General features: G+C 41.5%; 1 protein-coding gene across 2 annotated transcripts; it reads left to right on the top strand.

The window, feature by feature from the left end:
- The first annotated feature begins 1,902 nt into the window (after window positions 1-1,902).
- Window positions 1,903-25,367, top strand: PCMT1 (protein-L-isoaspartate (D-aspartate) O-methyltransferase). 2 transcript variants are annotated; one of them, XM_060272744.1, is made up of 8 exons: window positions 1,903-2,217; window positions 8,560-8,664; window positions 13,845-13,876; window positions 14,686-14,790; window positions 16,940-17,060; window positions 17,742-17,827; window positions 18,475-18,644; window positions 24,573-25,367. In XM_060272744.1, the coding sequence occupies exons 1-8, from the start codon at window positions 1,962-1,964 to the stop codon at window positions 24,583-24,585; spliced, it is 888 nt and encodes a 295-aa protein (XP_060128727.1). In that variant the 5' UTR covers window positions 1,903-1,961; the 3' UTR covers window positions 24,586-25,367. The 2 variants fall into 2 exon arrangements, with proteins under 2 accessions (XP_060128727.1, XP_034964659.1); XM_035108768.2 differs by having other exon boundaries at window positions 1,912-2,217; window positions 18,475-18,697.
- Window positions 25,368-25,390: the final 23 nt, after the last annotated feature.

Genomic DNA, 25,390 nt, shown 5'->3' on the forward strand with positions numbered 1-25,390 from the left:
AAAGCTATAATGGCTGATGGGCATAGGCACACTTAGCTCTGAATAGAATTGGGCTGTAAAATAGCATAGCATTAATATCGGATCGCTTCTTGGCAGCCACTCTAGCTTCTATAAAAACTACATGATTGCAAGTGGTGTAGTTAGGTAATTTTAGACTCTGGACTTAAAAGTATTACGGAGGGTACCCTCTTTAGAAGGCCGTGTGTATTATTTTGTTACTTCAAAATATGGTAAATCAGCCCTGCTTAGTGGGGCCCTTAATTTCTGCTCCAAAGTTCTACCCTCTAAGCCAGATATCCCCAAACTTGGCCCTCCAGATGTTTTGGGACTACAACTCCCATCATCCCTAGCTAACAGGACCAGTGGTCAGGGATGATGGAATCTGTAGTCCCAAAACATGTGCAGGGCCAAGTTTGGGGATGCCTACAAGTCTAAGCAGTTTATGTAAGGTAATATTAAATATTCATAAGAAAATACTGATAAAATCACTTTTTAAAAAGTAGGCATGATATAATTATAATACAGTATAGATAAAATCAACCATCTTAAAAACAAATATACAAAATAAAATTACATTTTTAGCAGACATTGCACACAGTACAACAAAGATGCCTGCCTATAGGCAGGGAATTCTGAAGAACAGTGCTGCCATAATAAAATAGTTATTTATCTTAAGTGAGGAGTGAACAGTAAATGGCTCTTGTTAGAATAATTCTCTCAGGTACATAAACTACAGATCCTGGGATTCTTCCTCATCCAAATCTAGACAGAGTTGAGGAAGTGTAAGCAATTACCAATAAATTAATTAAAGAAGCATGTTCCCCTCATTCTCCTCACAGGTTAGATGGAACAGCATTCTTGACTTGGCTGTTTAACAAGAGTGCATTTTCCTCTTTGGGTGGGCCTTATAACTTTATCCTGTAAATGCTAAGTGCATACTTTAGGTGTGCCCTACCTGGGGAGCTATGTGGGTTCCGTGTTGTGTGGGCTCCCCTTCCTGTCCTTGGTGGGTTATGCTCCAAAACAGTGGTTGTGTGGAGCATAAAGGGATTCAAATCCCTGCCTGGAGGGATGCTTCAGTTTTGGCTGTACAGTACAGCTTGGGCTGATAAAGAGTGGGGGCACAGTGGCATCGCTATGGGTGTTGTATGTATGGTGATGCAATGGTGTGTGCTGCAGATGTGCCCATCTTGCTGAGAGTTCATTGGCTCCCTCCACAGGTGGGCAGCATGTGAGCATGGCTGGCACCACAGTCACAGCTTAATGGGCACTGGCTGTTTTCAGGGGTATTGAGGGCTTGTTTGCCATTTTTGCATTGTATTTTCTTTGTGTGTGTTGTCCTATTCCACAAGCATTTCCCAGCCCTATCGTTTTAGTGGGCAACTTGCTTTTACCCCTTCTGTTGTTTTCACTGTCTCTTTTTGAATGTCAATGATTTTTTGTTACGATTTTCTCTATGTTGTACCCAGTCCTGGGATTGGTGGGCTATGAATCTTTTTTCTTGATACATAAATAAAAATCATGTGGCCCCATTACAGATATGTCCTATGTGCCGCCGCCGCCACCACACGATAGAAAGCGTTACGTGTCCAGCCAGGCGCGTATGTTGCGCTTTGCTCCTTGCCGGCGACGCTTCGAGACTTTTCACTCCCTTAAATTGAGCTCTGCCTCAAAAGCCTACCCACATTGCACTGCAAATGTGCCTTATGGGCCATGCCACGGTTATTTATAGCCCGACAGGAGAACCAGTCACATGCTTCCGTTTAAAGGAGCAGCCAGCTTCCCACAACCTCGGCTGCGATCCCCCTCGCTATCCTCCGCAACCCCAAGAACCCAGCCTCCTACCCCGCCCCTCCGCTCATCACCAAGAGGTTCCCCCCTTCCTTGCCCGCTCCCCTTTATTCCATGTACTGCGCCTGCGCACACCAGCCGCGGTTGCCCGGCGGCGGCGCCCGTTCAGAATGTCGAGCGCGCGGGGGGGCGGGGGAGCAGCCCCTCCCTCCGGCGGACGCGAGGCAGCGGCGGCGGCAGCTGCTGCTGCGGGAGGGAAGGAGGCGGCGCCTGTGTCGGCGCTGGAGGTTGTGTCCTTCCTGGGGAAACTGCTGTGCGCAGTCGCGGCACTGAAGGCGGCTCTCTACCTGCTCCGCAGAGTCTGTCTAGCTATGGCCTGGAAGTCAGGAGGCGCCAGTCACTCCGAGCTCATCCACAACCTCCGCAGTGAGTGCGTCTGTGGTGGCCAAGGAAGGGGGTGGGAGGAGGAGGAGGCAGAAGGAGGGGCTAGGGCGCGCGCAGCCCATTCATGTACCACACAAACGCGCGCGCGAACCCCGTCGCTAGGGAGTGACCGTTAGTTGTCGGCCCTCAGAAGCGCGCGCTGGGGTGCCTTCCGCCAACGGCCTTCGCGCCCGACGGCGGCTGGAGACATGGGCGGGTGGGTGGTCGCGAGCACCGCGAGGGGGAGACAGAAGAGAGTCCCCGCAGTCGAGCGGGTGTGTCTCGGTGCGGCGGGAGCTTGCTTGAGGGCGGTGGCTGCTGCCGCCACTACTGGAGGAGAGAAGGGCTGAGTCCCTCCGCTGTTTCGCAAGCGGGGAAGCGGCAGCGGCAGCTTCGCCGCTGGGCCCGGCAGTCGTGGTGGGGGTGCCTCTCTCTCTCTTCCCCCCCTCCCGGTTCCGTTTCCGCTTCCCGCGTCTTAAGGGGGAAGGCAGCTAAACGACCGGCTGTCAGCTGTGAGCATCGCGCACCGGACCTGCCAAACGTCTTTTTAATATTAAATAAACTATGCGGGTTACCTACTGCAGGGGGCATGTGTTAGATGTAGTTTTCCACCCACAGGCAAACAACCGATGCGTAGCTCACAAAAGCCGGAAAGTGCCAGGTTTTTCAAGTCATTAAAGGCAAAGTTAGGTTTCAGGTTCATGTGACTGCAGAGAAGAATGAAACCATCTAAATCTAAAATGTCCCTTGGATAGTGTGGCAGCTGCTCTTTTGCTCTCCCCATAGTCATTATGCAACCGTCTAGTCTCTTGGGGTGCTTCTCATCGGTTCAGCTGTTAACATCTTTGTTTGCCTGGGAGCCACCACCCATATTAATGTGTGCTGCAAACGGGAATCCCATAATGAGAAAGTTGGATGAAATGGATAATTTGTTGTTTTTATTTATTTACAATAATTGATTAACAGCCTAATAAAAAAAGTCACTTATTGGTGCACACAAAACAGATATCAATATACTATTCAACAAAATTTAAAAGCAGGTACGCATAACTTGTTTACATGGCTGGGTAGTCTTGCTGAAACAAAGTTTTTAGTCGGTGTCTAAAGCAGCATAATGAAGGTGTTTGTTCAGTGCAAGTTTTGCTCTTTGAAGCTGTGGAAGTAGGCACATAAGGGGCTTCCCACAGACAAACTGCTCCCAAGCTGATATGGGCTTTATATGCTAATAGTAAGACCTTGAACTTGGCCTGATAGTGCAGTTCTTTGAGTTGCAGTGTAATATGCTAGTAGGTTCTCACTCTTGTCAGCGATAATGCTATAACATTCTGCTCTAACTGCATCTTTCAGAGCAATCGCAAGGGAAGCCCTGCATATATCATACTTTAGTAATCCACTTTCAGAATTACTAATGCCCTGGGTTACTTTGGGCAAGCTATCCTAGTTGAGGAACAGCTGAAGCTGGTGGAAGGTGCTCCTAGCTACAGAGGTCACCTGAGCCTAGTTAGCGACAGCTGGATCCAGGAATAACCCCAGACCATGTACCTGCATCTTCTGAGGAAGTGTAACTCCCATCCTTGGAGGCAACTGGCCTGTTTTTGGGACACAGGAACCACTCACCCACAGAGCCTCAGCCTTGCTTGGATCAACGTTCTGTTTATTTGTCCTCATCCAGCCTACCATTGCATCCAGGCACTAGGCCACTGCTTGTGCAGCCTCTCCTGTTTCAGATTTTATTGAGAAATAGAGCTGAGTGTTCTGATAGTCTTTCTATATGCTTTTTCTTACCCTGAGACCATCTTTTGAGGGGTGGGAAAGGCATACAATAAATTATTATCAGCACCTTGCTTCAAATGTCCTAATGGCCATTCCTAGCAGCTTCATACAGATATCAAATAATATTGGTGATAGTATAACACCCTGTGGCACTGTCATGCGACCAAAAACCAATTTCCCAGTCTTGCTTTCTGGACTCAGTCCTGTAGGTAAAATTGCAATGCCCCATAAGCTATTTAGGAGGAAAGCATGGTTAATGGTAACAAAAGTGGCAGATAGATTGAGGAGGAGGAAGGAATTATTCCTCTTGTCCCATTCTCAGTAAAAGTATGGCTGAAGGAACGTCTCCACCCCCATCATTCACTGAGGTCCAGCTCCAAGGGCCTTCTGGCAGTTCCCTCATTGCGAGAAGTGAGATTATGGGGAACCAGGCAGAGGGCCTTCTCGGTAGTGGCGCCCGCCTTGTGGAACGCCCTATCAGATGTCAAGGAAATAAACAACTAACTGACTTTTAGAATACATCTGAAGGCAGCCCTGTTTAGGGAAGTTTTTAATGTTTGATGATTTATTGTATTTTTTATATTTTGTTGGAAGCTGCCCAGAGTGGCTGGGGAAACCCAACCAGATGGGCAGGGTATAACTAACTAAATAAATAACTAAATAAATAAATAAATAGAGTGTACTTCTATAATGGAAACATAACTTTGCAACATTCTGACTTCAACAGCACATGCATAGCTATATTTTATGACTGCAGTATGTCCACAACACTCATTTTATTTTGTTTCTTTTTTATATATTTCCAGTATTTTATATTTATCCTTTGTAGAAAAATATGTGTAGGTGGCCAAAAGGATCTAGGTCAATAAAAATACAAAATTAATAATTAAGAGCAGAACAGGAGTCAAAGACAACACCAGAAAGTTCTAACTTAAGGCATTTAAATTTAACTAAAAAGAGAAAGTATGCTGAAGTTAATCTTTTCTGCCTGGCCTGCCAAATATTTAAAAACATTTCTCTATCATGAACATATGGCTTCCTCCACCAACCCATCACTGGAAAATCAATGATAATGTCTACCAGAGACACCTGCTTATTTACAATAGGGTTTCCTGAGAATAGTGTAGGGAAGGTGGGCTTGTATTATTTCTCTCCCTACGCCCCTCTCTTATTCTTGATGTTGCAGGGATGAAGAGTTAAAAGCTACATCATAGTTTATTAATAAGGTAGGGGTGTGAGCAGGGACTTAATCTGCAGATTTGTTTCAGAACCTTTTGCAACATAAATATGTATGGTGCTTGCAGGAACAGCATGATGTAGTTTGAATTTTGCCACTAAATAATGAATATGACTCTTAGTACTTAAAAACCTTGGAAAGTGTTACATAAATTCTAGTGCTGGTTTGCAGATTTTGGATGACAATTTCAGCATTATTTTCGCAGCCCTAAAAATGATAGAAATGTGATAAAATGAAATAGTAAATATCCAGAAATGTGACACAGATAGGGTGGTATTCTGCTAGGTATTAGTGAACTCATTGAAATTAATGAGCATGACTAAATATTATTTTAAGACCTGATTCTTCCCCTGTAAAATCATGCTCAATTGTCATTTTTAAATCTTCTGATCAAGATAGAAGCTAACCAATCACTGTGTCGAAGAGCACATTTACTTCCAAAATTCACCCTTAAAACCATTCTAGTTTGAAGTCTAGAAAAAAAATGATCTGGAAAAAAATCTAGGCTCTTACAAAGATGTTTTCTGTTGCAGCTCCTAGTATGTGTTTTTGAACTTGTTTTTCAGGAACTCTCTAAAAAAGAAAGAAAAATCTTTACTAGTACCTAGATAGTGCTCCACATCTGGGTGAAATGTTAGTTATCAGACTGTTATTTTTCTCTCCTTCCCCCTTGTTATCTTCTACCGTGTTTCTCCGAAAATAAGCCATACCCCGAAAATAAGCCATAGTGATAGGCAGTTTAACCTTGTAGGTTAAATTGTACCATACTTAATTTAAAAAAGACATCCCCTGAAAATAAGCCACCGTGGGTTTTTTTTTAGGAAAAATAAATATAAGACGGTGTCTTATTTTTGGAGAAACACGGTAGCCATTTCCCGATTTAAAAAAACTCTTTTTCAAAATGAAATGTAGTGGTGTTCCAACCCCCTTGCCTGTGACTATTTAGTTCATTCCCACAGCAAAGATGAACATATTATTAAGCAATTCATAGTTTCTTGAACTCTCTTCTCAGGCTTATCTATAACTTGTACTATTGCTGAACCACAACAGTGTACTGTAGTTCTTATTTTACAACATAGTTGGGAAGAGACCATAGTTCAGTACCTGAGCACATTATTTCACACAAAAGGTTCCCAGTTCAATCCCTGGCACCACCTGTTAAGCGGGTCAGGTAGCAGATGGGAAAGACATCTGCATGAGACTCTGGAGCTGCCAATCAGAGCAGACACAACTGGACTATGTGGACAAATAGTCCAACTTGGAATAAGGCATTTTTTTTTATTATCTTAGATGTTGCAATTATTTCTTCTGCAAGAATCTATTTCTGCAATCCACAGAAACAGGAACAACCCTTAATTAGTTTAAAGTGAGGTAAAGAAGCTGGACCAAGAAGCAAATATTGCTAAAGCAATATATTAAGAAATTGGGACCATGCAAGTATTCTAATAATGAAGCACGGTTATCATATTTAGTTGTAAATATATTTTTATGCTGTTGCAGCTGTACTCTGAAGCTTTTCTCCTTTGTTCTTCTAAAAAATGGGAGGTTGGGAACTGGTTGACCAAAAAGTAAATAAAACAACACACTTATTCAGGGGGTGGGAACCAGCATGACTTGGTCTCAGTGGTAAACATGTGGTTATATAATGCTTGTCAACAAAGGTACCATAGTCCCAGCCGCTAAATCAGTAATCAAGGCAGGCATGAACTGGATTGCATATTGTGGATGTTAATTCAATTTGCATGTGGTTTCCTCATTGACAACTATCCTGAAATAAGATTAGAAGATACACTCTCAGGGTAAAGCCTCATCTAGAGTTCACATATTTTCTTTCTGAAAATTGTGGCACATTTTTCAGAGTGTGGAACTAAAGAGACTCAGATGTGTTGATACACCTTGGATTTGACAGGCTTTATATACAGTAACTCAAAAAGGGACATGGGTGACGCTGTGGGTTAAACCACAGAGCTTAGGGCTTGCCAATCAGAAGGTCAGCGTTTGAATCCCCGCGATGGGGTGAGCTCCCGTTGCTCGGTCCCAGCTCTTGCCAACCTAGCAGTTCGAAAGCACATCAAAGTGCAAGTAGATAAATAGGTACCGCTCCTGCGGGAAGGTAAACGACGTTTCCGTGTGCTGCTCTGGTTCGCCAGAAGCGGCTTAGTCATGCTGGCCACATGACCCGGAAACTGTGCGGACAAACGCCGGCTTCCTCCGCCAGTAAAAGCGAGATGAGCGCCGCAACCCCAGAGTCATCTGCGACTGGACCCAACGGTCAGGGGTCCCTTTACCTTTATATAACTCAAAGAGTTGCAGTGGTCTATTCTTTGCTGTGTTAGAACAAGTATACAATAGCTGAATTTTGATTACATGTGTTCTCTGCTGCAGTCCATTCCTGCCTGGATTTCAGTGCTCTATGTGCTTAGCTGCTCTGCTAAAGAACTTAGGAAATGTGGCACATAACCTTAGCAAAGGGGGATCAATCCAGAAACAGTCAATCACAGGCCAAAGTCCTAGATGAGGAATTTGTCCAAACAGGCAAGACTAATATTTGGCCCACCACAAAATTCAGGTTTTATCTGGAAGCACTTACACCCAGGCCATCTCTAGAATAACAAAGGGACTGGCAGGGATAGGATAAAGCGCTTTTCCCATTCTGAACCCTTACCGGTAAATAGCTGACTATAACAATAATATCAGCACTACGCAGTCCAGAAGACTCGTCGTCCAACTCCTAATTTATTTTGATGGTGGGTTTTCATAGTAATGTTGAAGTGATGAATTTCAGCTTTCATAATTTGCAGATAAACTAACATGGGCATAATGTATATCACTGGTGTAGGCCAGGCATCCCCAAACTTCGGCCCTCCAGATGTTTAGGACTACAATTCCCATCAACCCTGACCACTGGTCCTGATAGCTAGGGATCATGGGAGTTGTAGGCCAAAACATCTGGAGGGCCGAAGTTTGGGGATGCCTGGTGTAGGCTATATTTTAAAGTAGCATCTTCCTGAAGTTCCCCGATATGAATTGGTTCACTTCAGAGCCGTTGAAGAAGGGAAAAGCCAAAACATTTTGCTATAAGAATGTAATCTCTTTTTTATATAAATATATTGTAATAAAATTAACTCAATCCTTCCTGGATTCATAGAAGACATTTGTATTGCTGTTTGATGCTTGAAAAATTCTCTCCTATAAAAGTTTACAACTGATCATTACATCAATTGAATGACCACTTGTGTTTTTTCTGAAGACTCTGCTACATTTTATTTTGCAGTTTCAGTATAATGGTATTGTGGAATAATATTCCCTTATATTTTGATTTGCCTTTCTTCCAGAAAATGGAATAATCAAGTCAGATAAAGTATTTGAAGTAATGCTTGCAACAGACCGCTGCCATTATGCAAAATGCAACCCATATATGGATTCTCCTCAATCAATAGGTATGAAAATTATGTATTCAAGGTCTTTAACGATGACTAAAAGCTTTATTTTCCTACGGCCTTGTTGTGTTGAACCAAAGGTTAACTATTCCAGAAGTGTTGCAAATGCCATCTTGGTAGTTAAGATAACTCCACAATTAATAGGTAGTTCATATGAGCTCATATATGTTTATATCCACTTGCTTTGATATAAGCTAATTGGTTTGCTTTGATGTTATCCTTATCTGTGGGCTTGGGGTGCTGGGCTCTGAGCCCAGGAAGGGGAACTATCTGTAAGATTTTGATATTTGTCACCTAGGCCCTCCTCTGGTCAGGTGGAATGATGAGAAATCCTGGCCAAAGAGATGTAAGCTGCTTTGTGTATAAAATTTTATTAATGGGCATGGACAAGCCACCTTCTTGCTGCGGGGTCTGTCCTGTGTCTGTAAAGGCTGGGAAACCTAGCAGGCTCCTTTGCTGTAAGCCTACACCTTCTTTAATAAAGCACTACACCTGGCCAGTCTGATGTGTTTGACACCCTCCGTTGCTATCCCTGTACCCAACCACTCCCACAAGCCCTCCTATGGGCCTGCAGTTCAAAACACTTGTGTAATGTTGTTAGCTTTCATAACACAAATTAGAATGGCAACAACAGCTAGGAAAAGGCGGCTAAAATTATTAGGGGGTTGGAGCAACTTCCTTACAGGAAAATTCTCCCTTACAAAAAATGTGTGTGGGGATATTTCGTTTAGGAAAAAACATAGCTAACGGGGAGGGACAAAATTGGTAAAATTATGCATGTAACTAAGATGTGGATAGATTTTTCCTCATGGCACTAGCAGTCAAATCACACAATGAATTTTTTTGGCCTAAAGTTCAGGAATGGCAAAAGGAAATTTTATGTTAAATAACAGATAGTTACAGAATTCAGTGCAGCAATATATGGTGATGTCCACTAATTAAAAAAGGTAAAGGTACAGGACCCCTGACAGTTAAGTCCAGTCGCAGATGACTCTGGGGTTGCGGCGCTCATCTCGCTTTACAGGCCAAGGGAGCCAGCGTTTGTCCGCATACAGTTTTTCCGGGTCATGTGACCAACATAACTAAGCCGCTTCTGGCGCAGTGGAACACCAAAACCAGAGCAGCACATGGAAACACTGTGTACCCGCTGGAGCAGTACCTGTTTATCTACTTGCACTTTTTGGCGTGCTTTCGAACTGCTAGGTTGGCAGGAGCTGGGATCGAGCAACGGGAGCTCACCCCATCGCGAGGATTCAAACCGCCAACCTTCTGATCAGCAAGCCCAAGAGGCTCAGTGGTTTAGACCACAGTGCCACCCGCGTCACTAGCTTGTTGTTGTTGTTGTTTAGTCGTTTAGTCGTGTCCGACTCTTCGTGACCCCATGGACCATAGCACGCCAGGCACTCCTGTCTTCCACTGCCTCCCGCAGTTTGGTCAAACTCATGTTCGTAGCTTCGAGAACACTGTCCAACCACCTTGTCCTCTGACGTCCCCTTCTCCTAGTGCCCTCAATCTTTCCCAACATCAGGGTCTTTTCCAAGGATTCTTCTCTTCTCATGAGGTGGCCAAAGTATTGGAGCCTCAGCTTCACGATCTGTCCTTCCAGGGAGCACTCAGGGCTGATTTCCTTAAGAATGGATAGGTTTGATCTTCTTGCAGTCCATGGGACTCTCAAGAGTCTCCTCCAGCACCATAATTCAAAAGCATCAATTCTTTGGCGATCAGCCTTCTTTATGGTCCAGCTCTCACTTCCATACATCACTACTGGGAAAACCATAGCTTTAACTATACGGACCTTTGTCGGCAAGGTGATGTCTCTGCTTTTTAAGATGCTGTCTAGGTTTGTCATTGCTTTTCTCCCAAGAAGCAGGCGTCTTTTAATTTCGTGACTGCTGTCACCATCTGCAGTGATCAAGGAGCCCAATAAGGTAAAATCTCTCACTGCCTCCATTTCTTCCCCTTCTATTTGCCAGGAGGTGATGGGACCAGTGGCCATGATCTTGGTTTTTTTGATGTTGAGCTTCAGACCACATTTTGCGCTCTCCTCTTTCACCCTCATTAAAAGGTTCTTTAATTCCTCCTCGCTTTCTGCCATCAAGGTTGTGTCATCTGCATATCTGAGGTTGTTGATATTTCTTCCGGCAATCTTAATTCCAGTTTGGGATTCATCTAGTCCAGCCTTTCGCATGATGAATTCTGCATATAAGTTAAATAAGCAGGGAGACAATATACAACCTTGTCGTACTCCTTTCCCAATTTTGAACCACTCAGTTGTTCCATATCCAGTTCTAACTGTAGCTTCTTGTCCCACATAGAGATTTCTCAGGAGACAGATGAGGTGATCAGGCACTCCCATTTCTTTAAGAACTTGCCATAGTTTGCTGTGGTCGACACAGTCAAAGGCTTTTGCATAGTCAATGAAGCAGAAGTAGACGTTTTTCTGGAACTCTCTAGCTTTCTCCATAATCCAGCGCATGTTTGCTATTTGGTCTCTAGTTCCTCTGCCCTTTCGAAATCCAGCTTGCACTTCTGGGAGTTCTCGGTCCACATACTGCCTAAGCCTGCCTTGTAGAATTTTAAGCATAACCTTGCTAGCGTGTGAAATGAGCGCAATTGTGCGGTAGTTGGAGCATTCTTTGGCACTGCCCTTCTTTGGAATTGGGATGTAGACTGATCTTCTCCAATCCTCTGGCCATTGCTGAGTTTTCCAAACTTGCTGGCATATTGGGTGTAGCACCTTAACAGCATCATCTTTTAAAATTTTAAATAGTTCAGCTGGAATATCATCACTTCCACTGGCCTTGTTATTAGCAGTGCTTTCTAAGGCCCATTTGACTTCACTCTCCAAGATGTCTGGCTCAAGGTCAGCAACCACACTACCTGGGGTGTACGAGACCTCCATATCTTTCTGGTATAATTCCTCTGTGTATTCTTGCCACCTCTTCTTGATGTCTTCTGCTTCTGTTAGGTCCTTACCACTTTTGTCCTTGATTATGGTAATCTTTGTACGAAATGTTCCTTTCATATCTCCAATTTTCTTGAACAGATCTCTGGTTTTCCCCATTCTATTGTTTTCCTCTATTTCTTTGCATTGCTCATTTAAGAAGACCCTCTTGTCTCTCCTTGCTGTTTTTTGGAAATCTGCATTCAGTTTCCTGTATCTTTCCCTATCTCCCTTGCATTTTGATTGCCTCCTCTCCTCCGCTATTTGTAAGGCCTCGTTGGACAGCCATTTTGCTTTCTTGCATTTCCTTTTCCTTGGGATGGTTTTCGTTGCTGCCTCCTGTATAATGTTACGAGCCTCCATCCATAGTTCTTCAGGCACTCTGTCCACCAAATCTAAATCCTTAAACCTGTTCCTCACTTCCACTGTGTATTCATAAGGGATTTGATTCAGATTGTATCTTACTGGCCCAGTGGTTTTTCCTACTTTCTTCAGTTTAAGCTGGAATTTTGCTATAAGAAGCTGATGATCTGAGTTACAGTCAGCTCCAGGTCTTGTTTTTGCTGATTGTATAGAGCTTCTCCATCTTTGGCTGCAGAGAATATAATCAATCTGATTTCGATGCTGCCCATTTGGTGATATCCATGTGTAGAGTCGTCTCTTGTGTTGTTGGAAGAGAGTGTTTGTGATGACCAGCTTGTTCTCTTGACAGAACTCTATTAGCCTTTGCCCTGCTTCATTTTGAACTCCAAGGCCAAACTTGCCAGTTGTTCCTTTTATCTCTTGATTCCCTACTTTAGCATTCCAATCCCCTGTAATGAGAAGAACATCCTTCTTTGGTGTCATTTCTAGAAGGTGTTGTAGGTCTTCATAGAATTGGTCAATTTCGCTTTCTTCAGCTCCAGTAGTTGGTGCATAAACTTGGATTACTGTGATGTTAAAAGGTCTGCCTTGGATTCGTATCGAGATCATTCTGTCATTTTTGAGATTGCATCCCATTACAGCTTTTGCCACTCTTTTGTTGACTATGAGGGCCACTCCATTTCTACTACAGGATTCTTGCCCACAGTAGTAGATATGATAGTCACCCGAACTGAATTCGCCCATTCCCTTCCATTTTAGTTCACTGATGCCCAGGATGTCGATATTTATTCTTGTCATCTCATTTTTGACCACATCCAGCTTACCTCCATTCATGGTTCTTACATTCCAGGTTCCTATGCAATATTTTTCTTTACAGCATCGGACTTTCCTTTCGCTTCCAGGCATATCCGCAACTGAGCGTCCTTTCGGCTTTGGCCCAGCCGCTTCATCAGCTCTGAATCTACTTGTACTTGTCCTCCGCTCTTCCTCAGTAGCATGTTGGATGCCTTCCGACCTGAGGGGCTCATCTTCCAGCGTCATAACTTTTATATGCCTGTTGTCTTTGTCCATGGAGTTTTCTTGGCAGGGATACTGGAGTGGCTTGCCAGTTCCTTCTCCAGGTGGATCACATTTAGTCAAAACTCTCCACTATGACCTGTCCATCTTGGGTGGCCCTGTATGGCATAGCTCATAGCTTCTCTGAGTTATTCAAGCCCCTTCGCCACGACAAGGCATTGATCCATGAAGGGGGTCCCTAGCTTAGATGGCTTAAAAAAAAAACTTGGACAAATTAGTGGAGGGATAGGTATGTCAATGGTTCCTAACCATGAGAGCTAAATACAACATGTGTGTTCAGAGGCAGTATATCGCTGAATTTTAGGAATGTACATCAGAGCAGGTTATTAGATTACCTTTATGTCACCTTGGTTTCACTTATTTATTTGAGTGGGAAGGGGGAATGCCTGCATATCCTGCCTTTCTGATGCCCACAAAAACATCCACCACAGCTTACTGTCTCGCCTCTGCCCTGCAATGAGAAGGCGAGGTGTCTAATCAGAGGTGTATGGGGGCATTTAAAATTTGTACATAGGTTCAGGTCTTTTCATGGGTACCAGGGAAGGCCTTGACAGGCACGCCTGCGCTCATGGGCAACACGTTGGGATTCCAGATTAACATAACATGTGAACCAGGTCATTGTATTCCTCTTTTAAAATCTTTGGTTCATGTTTGCTGCTAATGATTTGCTCTTTCTTTGACATTATAATACTTTAGAAATGATATCTATATCCTCATTTGTTGGCTAGCAAAGGTGCTAATATTGAACATTTTGAGCTGTTTTGTTATTCTTATCGTTCTTTAAATGTTTTTATAGGATTTCAAGCAACAATCAGTGCTCCACACATGGTAAGCGTTATATTTATACACTCTCAGCCTGCCTCCATTAACAACTAAACTTTCATTTTCCTCTTTCTCCCCGGATTAACATCCCAGTGTAGTACATGGCGGGGGGGAACCTTAATGCTTATCCCCCACACCCTTTTTAAGGATACTGTTAGTTGTTAGTGGTTTGAGAAGGTAGTTTTTTTCTCTCCCTCATGTTTTTCTTTGTGGGTGGGATTTGCTTCCAGCTGTGATGTCTGTTAACATTGCATATCATAGTTGCTGTCAATAGTAGACTTGATTGATAGATTCACAGTCTGCCTGGCACAAGTTTCTTTTGAATGCTTTTCTGTCTTTCTGTGTCTAGGCTCATTCTGTAAGCTCAGTAGATTTTATTAGGGTTTATAGAGAAAAATACAAAACTTAATATCAAATATTAAGCTCATGGGTTCTTGTCAGATAACCTTTGGGGGTTCTAAAAGCTATTTTTCATTTAGTAACAGATTTCTGTGTATCCTGGGCTTGATCCTCCGAACAGTTATAGTATAAATGGACAATCCTGAAATCAAATTTGGGTAGATAAAGGGTTTGGGGATCTTTTTACATTTACAAATTGACAGTTGACATACTTATCTTTATGTGGTTTGAAACAGCAGCTCTTAAATTGTGAAATTGATATCTTCAACAGCTTGATTGAGTTCAGTTATTGGATTCTCTGTAGGGAATTGCATAGTTTGAATTCTTTATGAAAGAACATAGAATCATAGCATTGTACACTGGGCAAAACCAAAAGTAAAATACCAACATCTTTTTCCTTTTTTTCCTTCGGTCAGCATGCATATGCTCTAGAACTCCTATATGAACAATTACATGAAGGCGCCAAAGCCCTTGATGTAGGATCTGGAAGTGGAATTCTTTCTGCATGCTTTGCACGAATGGTGAGAGGACAGTTCTTAACCACTTACGATAAATATATGAATCTTGTTAGGTTTCTGTGTGCATTACAAAATGCTTTATTTTTTATGTCTTTACAAGAGAATTGCAAGGACTTGATTCTGATATTATTTTATACTTTTAGAAGGATATGTCTTTTTGGGTACTTTTACAGCAATGCCTTACTGCAGGGGTCAGCAAAGATTTTGTGGCTTGGGCCAGTTCACGGTCCCGCAGCTGCCACAGTGGGCTGGAGTGTGTGTGTGTGCGCGCGCATGTGCAGACGCTATTTCCAGCGCTCCTTCCGGTGCGGAGGAGGCGTGCACAGCTTCCCATTGGCTGCAGGAGCTTCCTGCAGCCAATGGGAAGCTGGCCAGCATTGCAGAAGGTGGTCCCCGCTCTGCTCCGTTCCGGTTTAGCGCGGTGCACGGGAGCTGACCAAGCGGGTGGCAGGGGTCCATGAGTCAGTTAAATGACCTCCATGGGCCGCTTGTGGCCCATGAGCCTTAGGTTGCCAACCCTTGCCTTCCTGTTTCAATAATGTCCAGCTCATATACTTCAGTAAAGAACATGAAGCAATACTAGTTAAAATCAGCTCATATTTTTGTTTTTTGCATTTAATGCCACCTAATAGTTGGACTGAATATTTTGAAGAAAGAACAGCCTATGAAGTATGGAAGTACTCCATTCTGGGGCAAGTTCCTGTGTAATGTTTAGTAATTATAACCTGGAAAAGGTTATAACAGGGCTAGGGCTAGGGATGCTCAGGGTTAAGGGCTAGATCAGGCATCCCCAAACTTTGGCCCTCCAGATGTTTTGGACTACAATTCCCATCTTCCCCGACCACTGGTCCTGTTAGCTAGGGATCATGGGAGTTGTAGACCAAAACATCTGGAGGGCCGCAGTTTGGGGATGCCTGGGCTAGATGCAGCCCTCCAGACCTCTCTGTCTGGCTCTTGGGACTCTCCCCCAGTGATGCCCATCCTCAGACCTCACTGGCCCTGTTCTGCACCCTCCTTAAATGCTTTACCTGGCTGGAATATGCATTGTGAAAATGCCTCTTGTTTGTCTGGGTAGAGGATGCAGAGATGTGTAGAAGCATTTGATTTGTATGTGGCTGGAATAAAGCTTACTGTACAAATGTAAGAATTGCATGCATTGCTCTGCTGACCTTTTGCCTTTGGCCCACTGACCATCAGCATGCAGGTTCCCCAGATGGTTGCTCGTGAGACCTTCATGCTGAAAAATGTTTCCCTTTCCCATTTCAATACCTTCCTCAGTGATTTTTCTTACTGATCATGTAATAAAGCAAGCAAGAGTGTGTAGGATTTTCTATTTCTATTTTATTTTGCAGAGTGTGCCACCTTTATGACATGCCATTATATAGAACTAGACTTCAGACTCTGCATTCTTCTTTTAACATCAACTTGCAACATGGAACACACTCTTATTTAAAAAAACCCACAACCCTCCATATTTCTTTCCTGTAATCTTGTAAGAAAATAAGAACTGCCAAGGTCCATCTAGTTCAGTATTCTGTTTCTAGCTAGTGGCTTCTTTCCATCATCTCAGTATATCTTAAGAAACTATAAACTTTTAAAAAGTTGCCTTGTCACTTGTGTAATCCTGCTTAGATGAATCAGCAGTCGGTACTAGTGCTGAACAGATTATATTGTATTACATTAAAAATGCCAATAGGATGTTAAGTTAAAAAAAGAGTTCTGCACATAACAAAATATAGTTGTTATCCATGTATTTCATAATAAAACTGCTAACATGCAGCACTGGTTTGAGGAATTAAAACATTCATATCTTCTTGGAATGTTAATTAAAATATATTAGTATGAAAAATACATATTGGGAAATGACTTCATAAGTATGAACCATGAGAGACTCAAAAGTATTTATGGCAAAAACTTTATTAGAAGAAACTTGCATGCCAAACAGATTCTAAGGCATAATGGATGTGGTGAAACTGGGGTTGGACATATGTAAGAGAAACAGATAGACAGATAATAGGAAAAACCCATGCTGTATTTGGTTTCATCCATCTCCTGTAGCCTTTGCTTATAACTTTAATTGAAAGTAAAAGTAAGAAACTGAATACATACATAGTACATTCCATACCAAAATAAACTTGGATTTTTGTTTCAGGTTGGTCCCAATGGACAAGTTGTAGGAATTGATCATATCAAAGAGTTGGTAGATGACTCAATAAATAATGTTAAAAAGGACGACCCCCTATTGTTATCTTCAGGAAGAGTGAAACTGATTGGTAAGTACTGGAGTATATTAACAGTAAAAATAGGTATAGAAATATGCTTGTTCAATGAAGGGTCTTACTTTTTGTAGTAGGTTTTCTATGAAATATAAACAACTAGAGTAGTTAGGTTTACTATCCAACCTATATAATTATATTTAATTATTATATTTACTTTTTGATGGTTTTTTAAAAAACAAAAACCTTCTGAGCCCACTAATAACTTCATTTTCAGTTACATGTGCTTAGGTTTGTAATATTTTGCAAGCCACTATGCTTAGTGACCAGGTCATGGGATCTGATCTAAGAAGTTTAGCATTGGCACAGGGAGTCATAGTCTTTCAAACTGGGTTTCATTTGTGAGTGCACTCTGTAAAAGTGTTTCCTCTTTATGGAACTGCAGTTGCACAAGAGCAGAAATCACTAGGAGCCCTTTCCAATCCTCATGTTCAGCTGCCTTTTGTTGTGTCCACATCTGGCTGCATTTAGTGAACTGCTGCTGTTTGGTACTAATTCCCTGGAACCCAGGTCATTCATTCCCAGTAGAAATTTCAGATGGGAATCTGATTAAAATTTAGGAGGCTAATTATGGCTATTTTTAATTTCAACTTTTTTTGCTGGTTCCATTGAATAAGCTGAGGACAATATGAAGTCAGCTGTTCCTCATCCTTGTATATATCATTCCCCCCCTTGCAGTGGGAGATGGAAGGTTGGGATATTCTGATGAAGCTCCATATGATGCTATTCATGTAGGAGCTGCTGCACCAGTTGTTCCCCAAGCAGTAAGTGATTTATGCATATATATGGTACATATTGTTTGCTATGATTTTTCTTTATTAATTAAAATGATTAATTGGATGCTTATACCTGCTTTAAATGATGGGCTTTTAAATTAGATTTCATTAATTGAAACACATTACAACAATAGAATTTGATTTGGTATACTATGTATGTTGATGTTTTTTGGAATTGGGTGATGTTGATGTTTTTTGGAATTGGGGGTAATCCTGGTTTGGAAATGAAAAGCTTTGCACAGTGCAGGCCCAAATCCCTTTTAATTTTGTCAAGGCAAATAAAGACTGGGGCATTCTAAACTATCCCTTCTCCTTTTACCTGTTTCCAGAAATTAGCTTCCAGCAGTTTTTCAGGGAGAAGGGGTAGAACTGTGGGCTGTGTCTTAGAGACCATTAGGCCTAAAAGCTCTTACCATCAACGAGTATAATACAATCTTCTTTGTTATTTTACATTGTACAAGGTACGGATCTTAGAATTGTATCCAACTAAGTAATTAAGACTCAAGAGCAGGCCCATTGAAATTAATGGACCTAAATTAGTCATTTCCATTAACTTCAATGGGTCTGCTCTGAGTATAACTAACACTGCTTAGGGGTACACTTGCTGTGAATAATTAACTTTTTTTAATTTATAGCTTATAGATCAATTAAAGCCTGGTGGAAGGTTAATATTACCTGTTGGACCTGCTGGAGGAAACCAGATGCTGGAACAGTACGATAAGCTAGAAGATGGCAGTGTCAAAATGAAGCCTCTGATGGGAGTGATATATGTGCCTTTAACAGATAAGGAGAAGCAGTGGTCCAGGTGGAAGTGATTTTCTGTTCAACTTTCTTCTGCCACACACTTACACATACAAGGTGAAAGGGTCTTGAATCTTGATTCTTAAGACATAGCTTGCCAAGGCTGCTTTTGCTCCCTGCTTTCTGCTTGACTGTACCACCGAAAGCAACCTCTTGCATTGTTACATCACCACATGCAAGTTTTTGTGTGTCTCATTAAATGCTGCGGGAAAAGACCATTGCATGGATTGCACTTATTTCATTTTTCATTGTAACTTGTGTCTTCTTGAGGTTCTCTAGTGTAAGCTAGAAATACTGTATTACCTGCATTTTGAGACTAAAGTATTCCCAAAATACAAAGTTCTTATTGCTGTCTTGGGTTAAATTTTGATAGGTATGCATTATATGCAAGGTGCAATAGATCAGACTGTGTTTCACACTGCAAATGTCTGACTTGACTTCTATAAAGGAAAGGGATTTCCCAGTTTTCAAAAGTTAAACATTGTTCAGAAACCTTTAGAGCAAGCAATCTAATTACAGATATTTTTAATGTTACCGGTAGTTGTTTAGCTTTAAGACAAGCTCACTATAGTTGATCAAAAGCAACCCAAGCCAAATACTTCACATTTACTATTTTCAAAGAAGTTGGTATTGGATATGCGATAATGTTTGTCATATTTCCTTCAAGCTGACAAACTGTTCCTCTTCAACAAGCCACCAGGTCACAGAGATTTTTAACTCTGGGAGCTATCAGGGTTTGTGGATAGCTTTGTAGTTTAGGGCACTCCCTAAAAGGGAGCCTATCATTAGCATGCATATGAATAAGCCAGCAGTTCCACACTACTGGCTAAATAGAAATGCTTGTGTACTGTCTTTGTTGATGGGACAAACACATGCATGATTAGCTCTCCAAATCTATAAAGTTTTACTTTGACATTTAATAAAATGTAGCATTTCTAGACACTTTACAGCTGTAGAAATGTCTGTGCAAAAATAAACTAATTTTGTTTTTCTGCCTTCAATGGAAGGCCCACTGTTTTGTGGGAGCAGTATTGAGCTACTGCGTAGCATACCAATAACTTCATGAATGAATTGCTGCTGACCAAAAGCTGCCACAGAAAGCTTGTTTCATATTCAGAGACCTAGATTCTGCTGAGCAAATTAATATTTGCTATTTGTTTAAATGCTATGTTAATACTTTATTGATGGATAGCCTTTGCTTCCAAAGTAGATTTAGTACAGCCTTATAACTTATTACTGCTACTAAAAAAACTGAGCCTCTGACAAGCAACAGTTACCTCTAGGTTAGTGTGCAATTTCCCATTTTCACCAAAATTGTGTTGTGTTTTGGAGAGATAGCTCTAAACAGCTAGTATAGACTGTGTATGGCCCTCTTAGCCTCAAAAAAACTGCTGGCAACAGATTCATGGTACTCACATTCTCCCACTCAGTGAAGGTTGCTTATTTGGTTATGTCCTCGTAGCTGGTCCTGGGTAGAAACAGAAACCTTCACGCCTGCAGTTGTTGTTTGGAAGGCAGATAGGTATATTTTTCTGTTTTTATATAATAGATAGATTAAGAAGATATGGTGTAGTGTGTCATAAAATAGGAAGGTCTTCTTTTCATTAAAATCTCCATTAAAGCTAAACTCTTTTGAGCTTAGCTATTAGTCTATCCATTATTTGAAAACTGACTGAAGTGCCTCAAACGGAACCTCCATTTGGAAATTGGTTATCGATATTCACAGTGACCGATCTGAATGAAGCCTACTGAAGATCATGAAGGTGTTGCAACAGTCATTAATACAGATGTTGCTTAAAGAATTTAGAAACATCAGAGCAACGGGAAGAAGATTCAGTTTACAAAAATGTCAGCTAACACTCCCAAGATACAAGCTAACAGCTAGTGCAGTGAAGAAAATGCAGAGTGAGTAAGCTGATCAGTAGGTTTTATGCTTACATTTCAATTAATCTCCAGTATCTCCCTACCTGTAGGGATCAAGCCATGTGTCTAGTTATTTGCACATTGGACACTTCGTTGTGAGAGAAGCTAGATTGGGGCCAGTTCACATAACTGCTTTCTTTTCCCAAGCCTTACTTTTTACAGCACTCTGTTGTGGTGATAGATATGGCTGTCATCACAAGGTGATTGCAAAAATCAGTCTATTTAAATACTGCTCATCAAAGTAATTGTATTTCAGAATGAGCTCACAAACTAAAATGTACATCCGTTTATTTGAATGTACGTAAAATTCTAAAAGGTTTCAATTTGAACCACCACAAATATAATTATGAGGAAATCATATCAGGGTTGTACTTCTGCTGCAAAAGTTCTTAAGCCACAAAAAATGCAAGTCTCTAGAAGACCATGACCAAAAGACACAATTCTACCTCAGAAGTCCTTGCTGCTGCTGCTGCTGCTCCTTTGCTCTGCTTTACACCCCAAATCATTGCATTCTTGGATTATATTTTCCCCCCACAACCAGTGAGGGCACCAGAAAAAAATTGTGGGGGGGGGCACAGAAGGGGCTGAGTATATGGTGGGCAAGTTATTTTCTGAAATTAACCTAACAGAATATGCTAATGACAGCAAGGGGGAGTCATGTGGAGGTGGGTGAATCTCTTTGTTTTGGGGGACACTTGCCCCCATGGCACAGCCTTTGCCCCCAACTCTTACTGGTATTTCCTTAACTGCATTCTCTTGCTCCTTAGTTTGGCCTGCAAATTGACATGTTCCACAACTTGAAGCTGCCATAATTTTATTTTGTGATCTCTGTAGCTATTACGGTACTTTAATCTCTTGCAGAGTTGGTACTCTAATCCTTTGCACCCCTATAATCAAGTATATTTGGTAGAGATATCCATTCCTACATTAACTGCTTAGGAATCATTGTGCTTTAGCCATCTAATGACTCTCATCTTGCATTTGGAACACATCTGTGTTATGCTAAGAGGCTTGGCAAAGTATCTCATGTTCTTTTGAGAAACGTGAGGCTATGACACTTGGTGGAGTACATGTTATTAAACCTGAGTGCTCTCTTGCCTTAGATTTGTTATATTTAGTATGACAGTTAGTTTTTTGGGTGCCCGACCATAGGCTATTCTGTTTGATTGTTGTATAAAGACATTTTAATTATTTTGTCGTTTAGTCGTTTAGTCGTGTCCAACTCTTCATGACCCCATGGACCAGAGCACATCAGGCACTCCTGTCTTCCACTGCCTCCTGCAGTTTGGTCAGACCCATGTTGGTAGCTTCGAGAACACTGTCCAACCATCTCGTCCTCTGCCGTCCCCTTCTTGTGCCCTCCATCTTTCCCAACATCAGGGTCTTTTCCAGGGAGTCTTCTCTTCTCATGAGGTGGCCAAAGTATTGGAGCCTCAGCTTCAGGATCCAGTGAGCACTCAGGGCTAATTTCCTTAAGAATGGATAGGTTTGATCTTCTTGCAGTCCATGGGACTCTCAAGAGTCTCCTCCAGCACCATAATTCAAAAGCATCAATTATTCGGCGATCAGCCTTCTTTATGGTCCAGCTCTCACTTCCATACATTACTACTGGGAAAACCATAGCTTTTATTATATGGACCTTTGTTGGCAAGGTGATGTCTCTGCTTTTTAAGATGCTGTCTAGGTTTGTCATTGCTTTTCTCCAAAGAAGCAGGTGTCTTTTAATTTCGTGACTGCTGTCACCATCTGCAGTGATCATGGAGCCCAAGAAAGTAAAATCTCTCACTGCCTCCATTGTTCCCCTTCTATTTGCCAGGAGGTGATGGGACCAGTGGCCATGATCTTAGTTTTTTTGGCGTTGACCTTCAGACCATATTTTGTGCTCTCCTCCTTCACCCTCTTTAAAAGGTTCTTTAATTCCTCCTCACTTTCTGCCATCAAGGTTGTGTCATCAGCATATCTGAGGTTGTTGATATTTCTTCTGGCAATCTTAATTATTTTAGAACAGATTAATAGTACCTTCTATGAGAAATGGCTTGATTTTACTATTTGAGTGGAATTTTAGCTGTTCAGTGCTAAAGACTGCAATTGCTTTAGAGGGCATTATGAACTTAAAGCTTTTTGTAATCGATCTACAACCAGGCATAGACAAACTCAGCCCTCCAGATGTTTTGGGACTACAACTCCCATCATCCCTGACCACTGGTCCTGTTAGCTAGGGATGGTGGGAGTTGTAGTCCCAAAACATCCGGAGGGCAGAGTTTGCCTATGCCTGATCTAGAAGAATGTCAGAGATTATAATGCTAAATGGAATGTATTTGGAAGGCAGGGTCAGACTCTAGACCAGCTAAAAGACTTTTAAAATTTGGAGTGCTACAGTAATATGAAAACTCTGAGGCATGTCTTCACAAAGTTTTGCGAGTTGGGGATCTCATGTTGATTCTGCTTACTTGATCCCCTCAAAGCTCATAGCACTGGATTGCAGCATGGGGTTGACAGACAGGAGGGAAGGAAGTGTAAATCCTACATAACACAGCAACCTTTTTAGGTATTGTTTCACACTTTTTCAATTTTCTGCTTCTATGCAGATACACCTTTTAATTCAGATGCACAAACTGCCATTCTGTGCTAGAATACAGCAAATATAAGTGCTTCTGGATATGGATGCTTTGTAGTTCTCAGCATATGTCAGCATATTTTGTGTGTGGTGGTTGATTTAGCATGTTATGCATTGGGGCTTAGAATCCTATTAATATGCATCTGTTGAATTGTTCTAAAATACAAAGTTAAAAGTAAAAGCAGCAGTTGATAGAATAGCAGTAGTATGAAGTCATGTACCGTATATAGTTTCTGACATTTATGTATGCTTTTACTTTGCCTGTTAGAAAGATCCTTGAATACTGTGCTTGTCTAATCACTATTGCTATAGAAGAAGCTACACACATATATTCCATTCTTAATCTTTGTCCTTGGCTTGAGGTCTTTCAGTGATATAGGTACTGTTTAGTCCTGGATCAATTAAATTCAGTTGAGAAAGCTGTTCTGAAAAACAAGTAGTATTTTATAATTTGTATTGTTCTGTAATTGGCTACTGCTTTGGTTCATGCCTCATCATTATAACAGTAGAATCAAAGGCTCTGTTCTTTCTGGTTTGTGGATAGGGAACTATAGCTGAAACAAAGTAACTAGCTCAAACCCTCTCGGCAAGTCCATGACTTGAACTGAACTCCCACCATATTGGGGGCCAACTAGACTTCAAATGCAGATGCAGACCCTGTTTCCTTTTCAAAATAACAAAGTAGCATTAAGAGGCAATGAAAAGCAGCAGGAATAGTTGAAGAGTATAAGCCTTTCCTTGCTTGCTGTTTCTTAGCTACATATATCTGAAGAAGTGTATATGCACACGAAAGCTCATACCAATGGCAAACTTAGTTGGTCTCTAAGGTGCTACTGGAAGGATTTTTTAAATTTTGTTTCGCCTACATCAGACCAACACAGCTACCTACCTGTAAATATATCATCCTGCCACTCTCCACAAGGATTTCACAAATTTTTGCCCCAGGGTGGTCTGCATTCCTCTGGACAGAACAAATGTCTCCCTGCTCACTGGATGAGGCGCCTGTTATCAACACTGTGAAGTCTAATTTTGAACTCGGGTTTCACATTTTGCAGCCTTTGGTGCAGGTACCAAGAATAATTGGACTATAATGGCAAATGAATCTACATTATATGGTCTATAGAGAGCCATATGCTAAGGCATACTCTTCTTCAGTAAAAAGGTAGACTTGTGATTTTACAGTTAATGGCATTTCAAATGACCTTGACTGAAGCACAGGAAGTATTTTTGCTTTGATTTATGTGTCACTACTAGTTTGATGTTCTTGACCCTTCTTTTGGCTTAAGTACCTGAACAGGCTTATGCAATTTTGCTGCAGTATCTGAGAACGAGTTTAATTTTGAGGAGTTAAACTGGAAGGCTAGACTTGTAATTTTTGTCCTCTTTTTGCAGGGATGAAATGTAAAAGCTACGTCATCTGACCCAAACATAGTGTTAACAGTGGACTGCTCATCTCCAATTCTTAAAAGCTTTTCAAAACCAACAGCATTGCAGCTTGTTTTGGACTTTGTTACACTGTTATCAGCATGGAAAAGTGTGGTGTTTTTTATTTTGTAGACGTTAATGCAAGTTTGATAATGAACTGATGGAAAGTTTAAATTTGGGCAAATGTTTCTTTTCAACATGCCCTTATTTTCACCTGTTTAAAGAAGTGAAATATGTCTGCAGAAAGCCAGACAGACCTGCAATTTGTTATCTTCTTTATTTTGGATTGGGGAACTTTCTGAACACTTGTTTCAGCTCCAGTGTTCGTCCATCAAATCGCTTATCTGCACTTTCTGACACTACATGCACACTATATGGTTCCTGTGTTCAACTGTCTTCTAGATGCTACTAAAATGAGATGAAGTTCTTCAAAGCTTTCAGCGTGGTGTCATAGACTAGCATGTAGTATATACAATCAGCTGCTTTCTTCCCTTTAAAAATCAGATACTGTGTATATAAACTTCAAGACATCAGAAGTGACAGCTCTTGTTGAATACACTGCTGTTCAGGATGGACATAACTGACATAGTTTTCTCCCTTTTACTTGTAGAATAATTTAGAGGTTTATAGTAGAGCATTGTTTGCAAATTTGATGTACCTGAATTTAAAACTGTATAACAAATACTGTGTAAGCTATGTCCTAATCATTGAACAGTTTATGCAATGCTGCTTTGCCAAATAAAATTCAAAACAAAAAGGGTTTGCAAGTGCTATTTTTAATGGGA

The sequence above is a fragment of the Zootoca vivipara genome, chromosome 3 (assembly GCF_963506605.1).
Source record: "Zootoca vivipara chromosome 3, rZooViv1.1, whole genome shotgun sequence".
Taxonomy (NCBI): Eukaryota; Metazoa; Chordata; class Lepidosauria; order Squamata; family Lacertidae; genus Zootoca; species Zootoca vivipara.

Bases quoted from the DNA above. Each gene is read 5' to 3' on its own strand.
- PCMT1 (XM_060272744.1), top strand. From the start codon at position 1,962: ATGTCGAGCGCGCGGGGGGGCGGGGGAGCAGCCCCTCCCTCCGGCGGA. The intron at 13,877-14,685 runs GTAAGCGTTATA...TCCTTCGGTCAG, and splicing joins CAATCAGTGCTCCACACATG to CATGCATATGCTCTAGAACT. The intron at 14,791-16,939 runs GTGAGAGGACAG...TTTTTGTTTCAG, and splicing joins CTGCATGCTTTGCACGAATG to GTTGGTCCCAATGGACAAGT.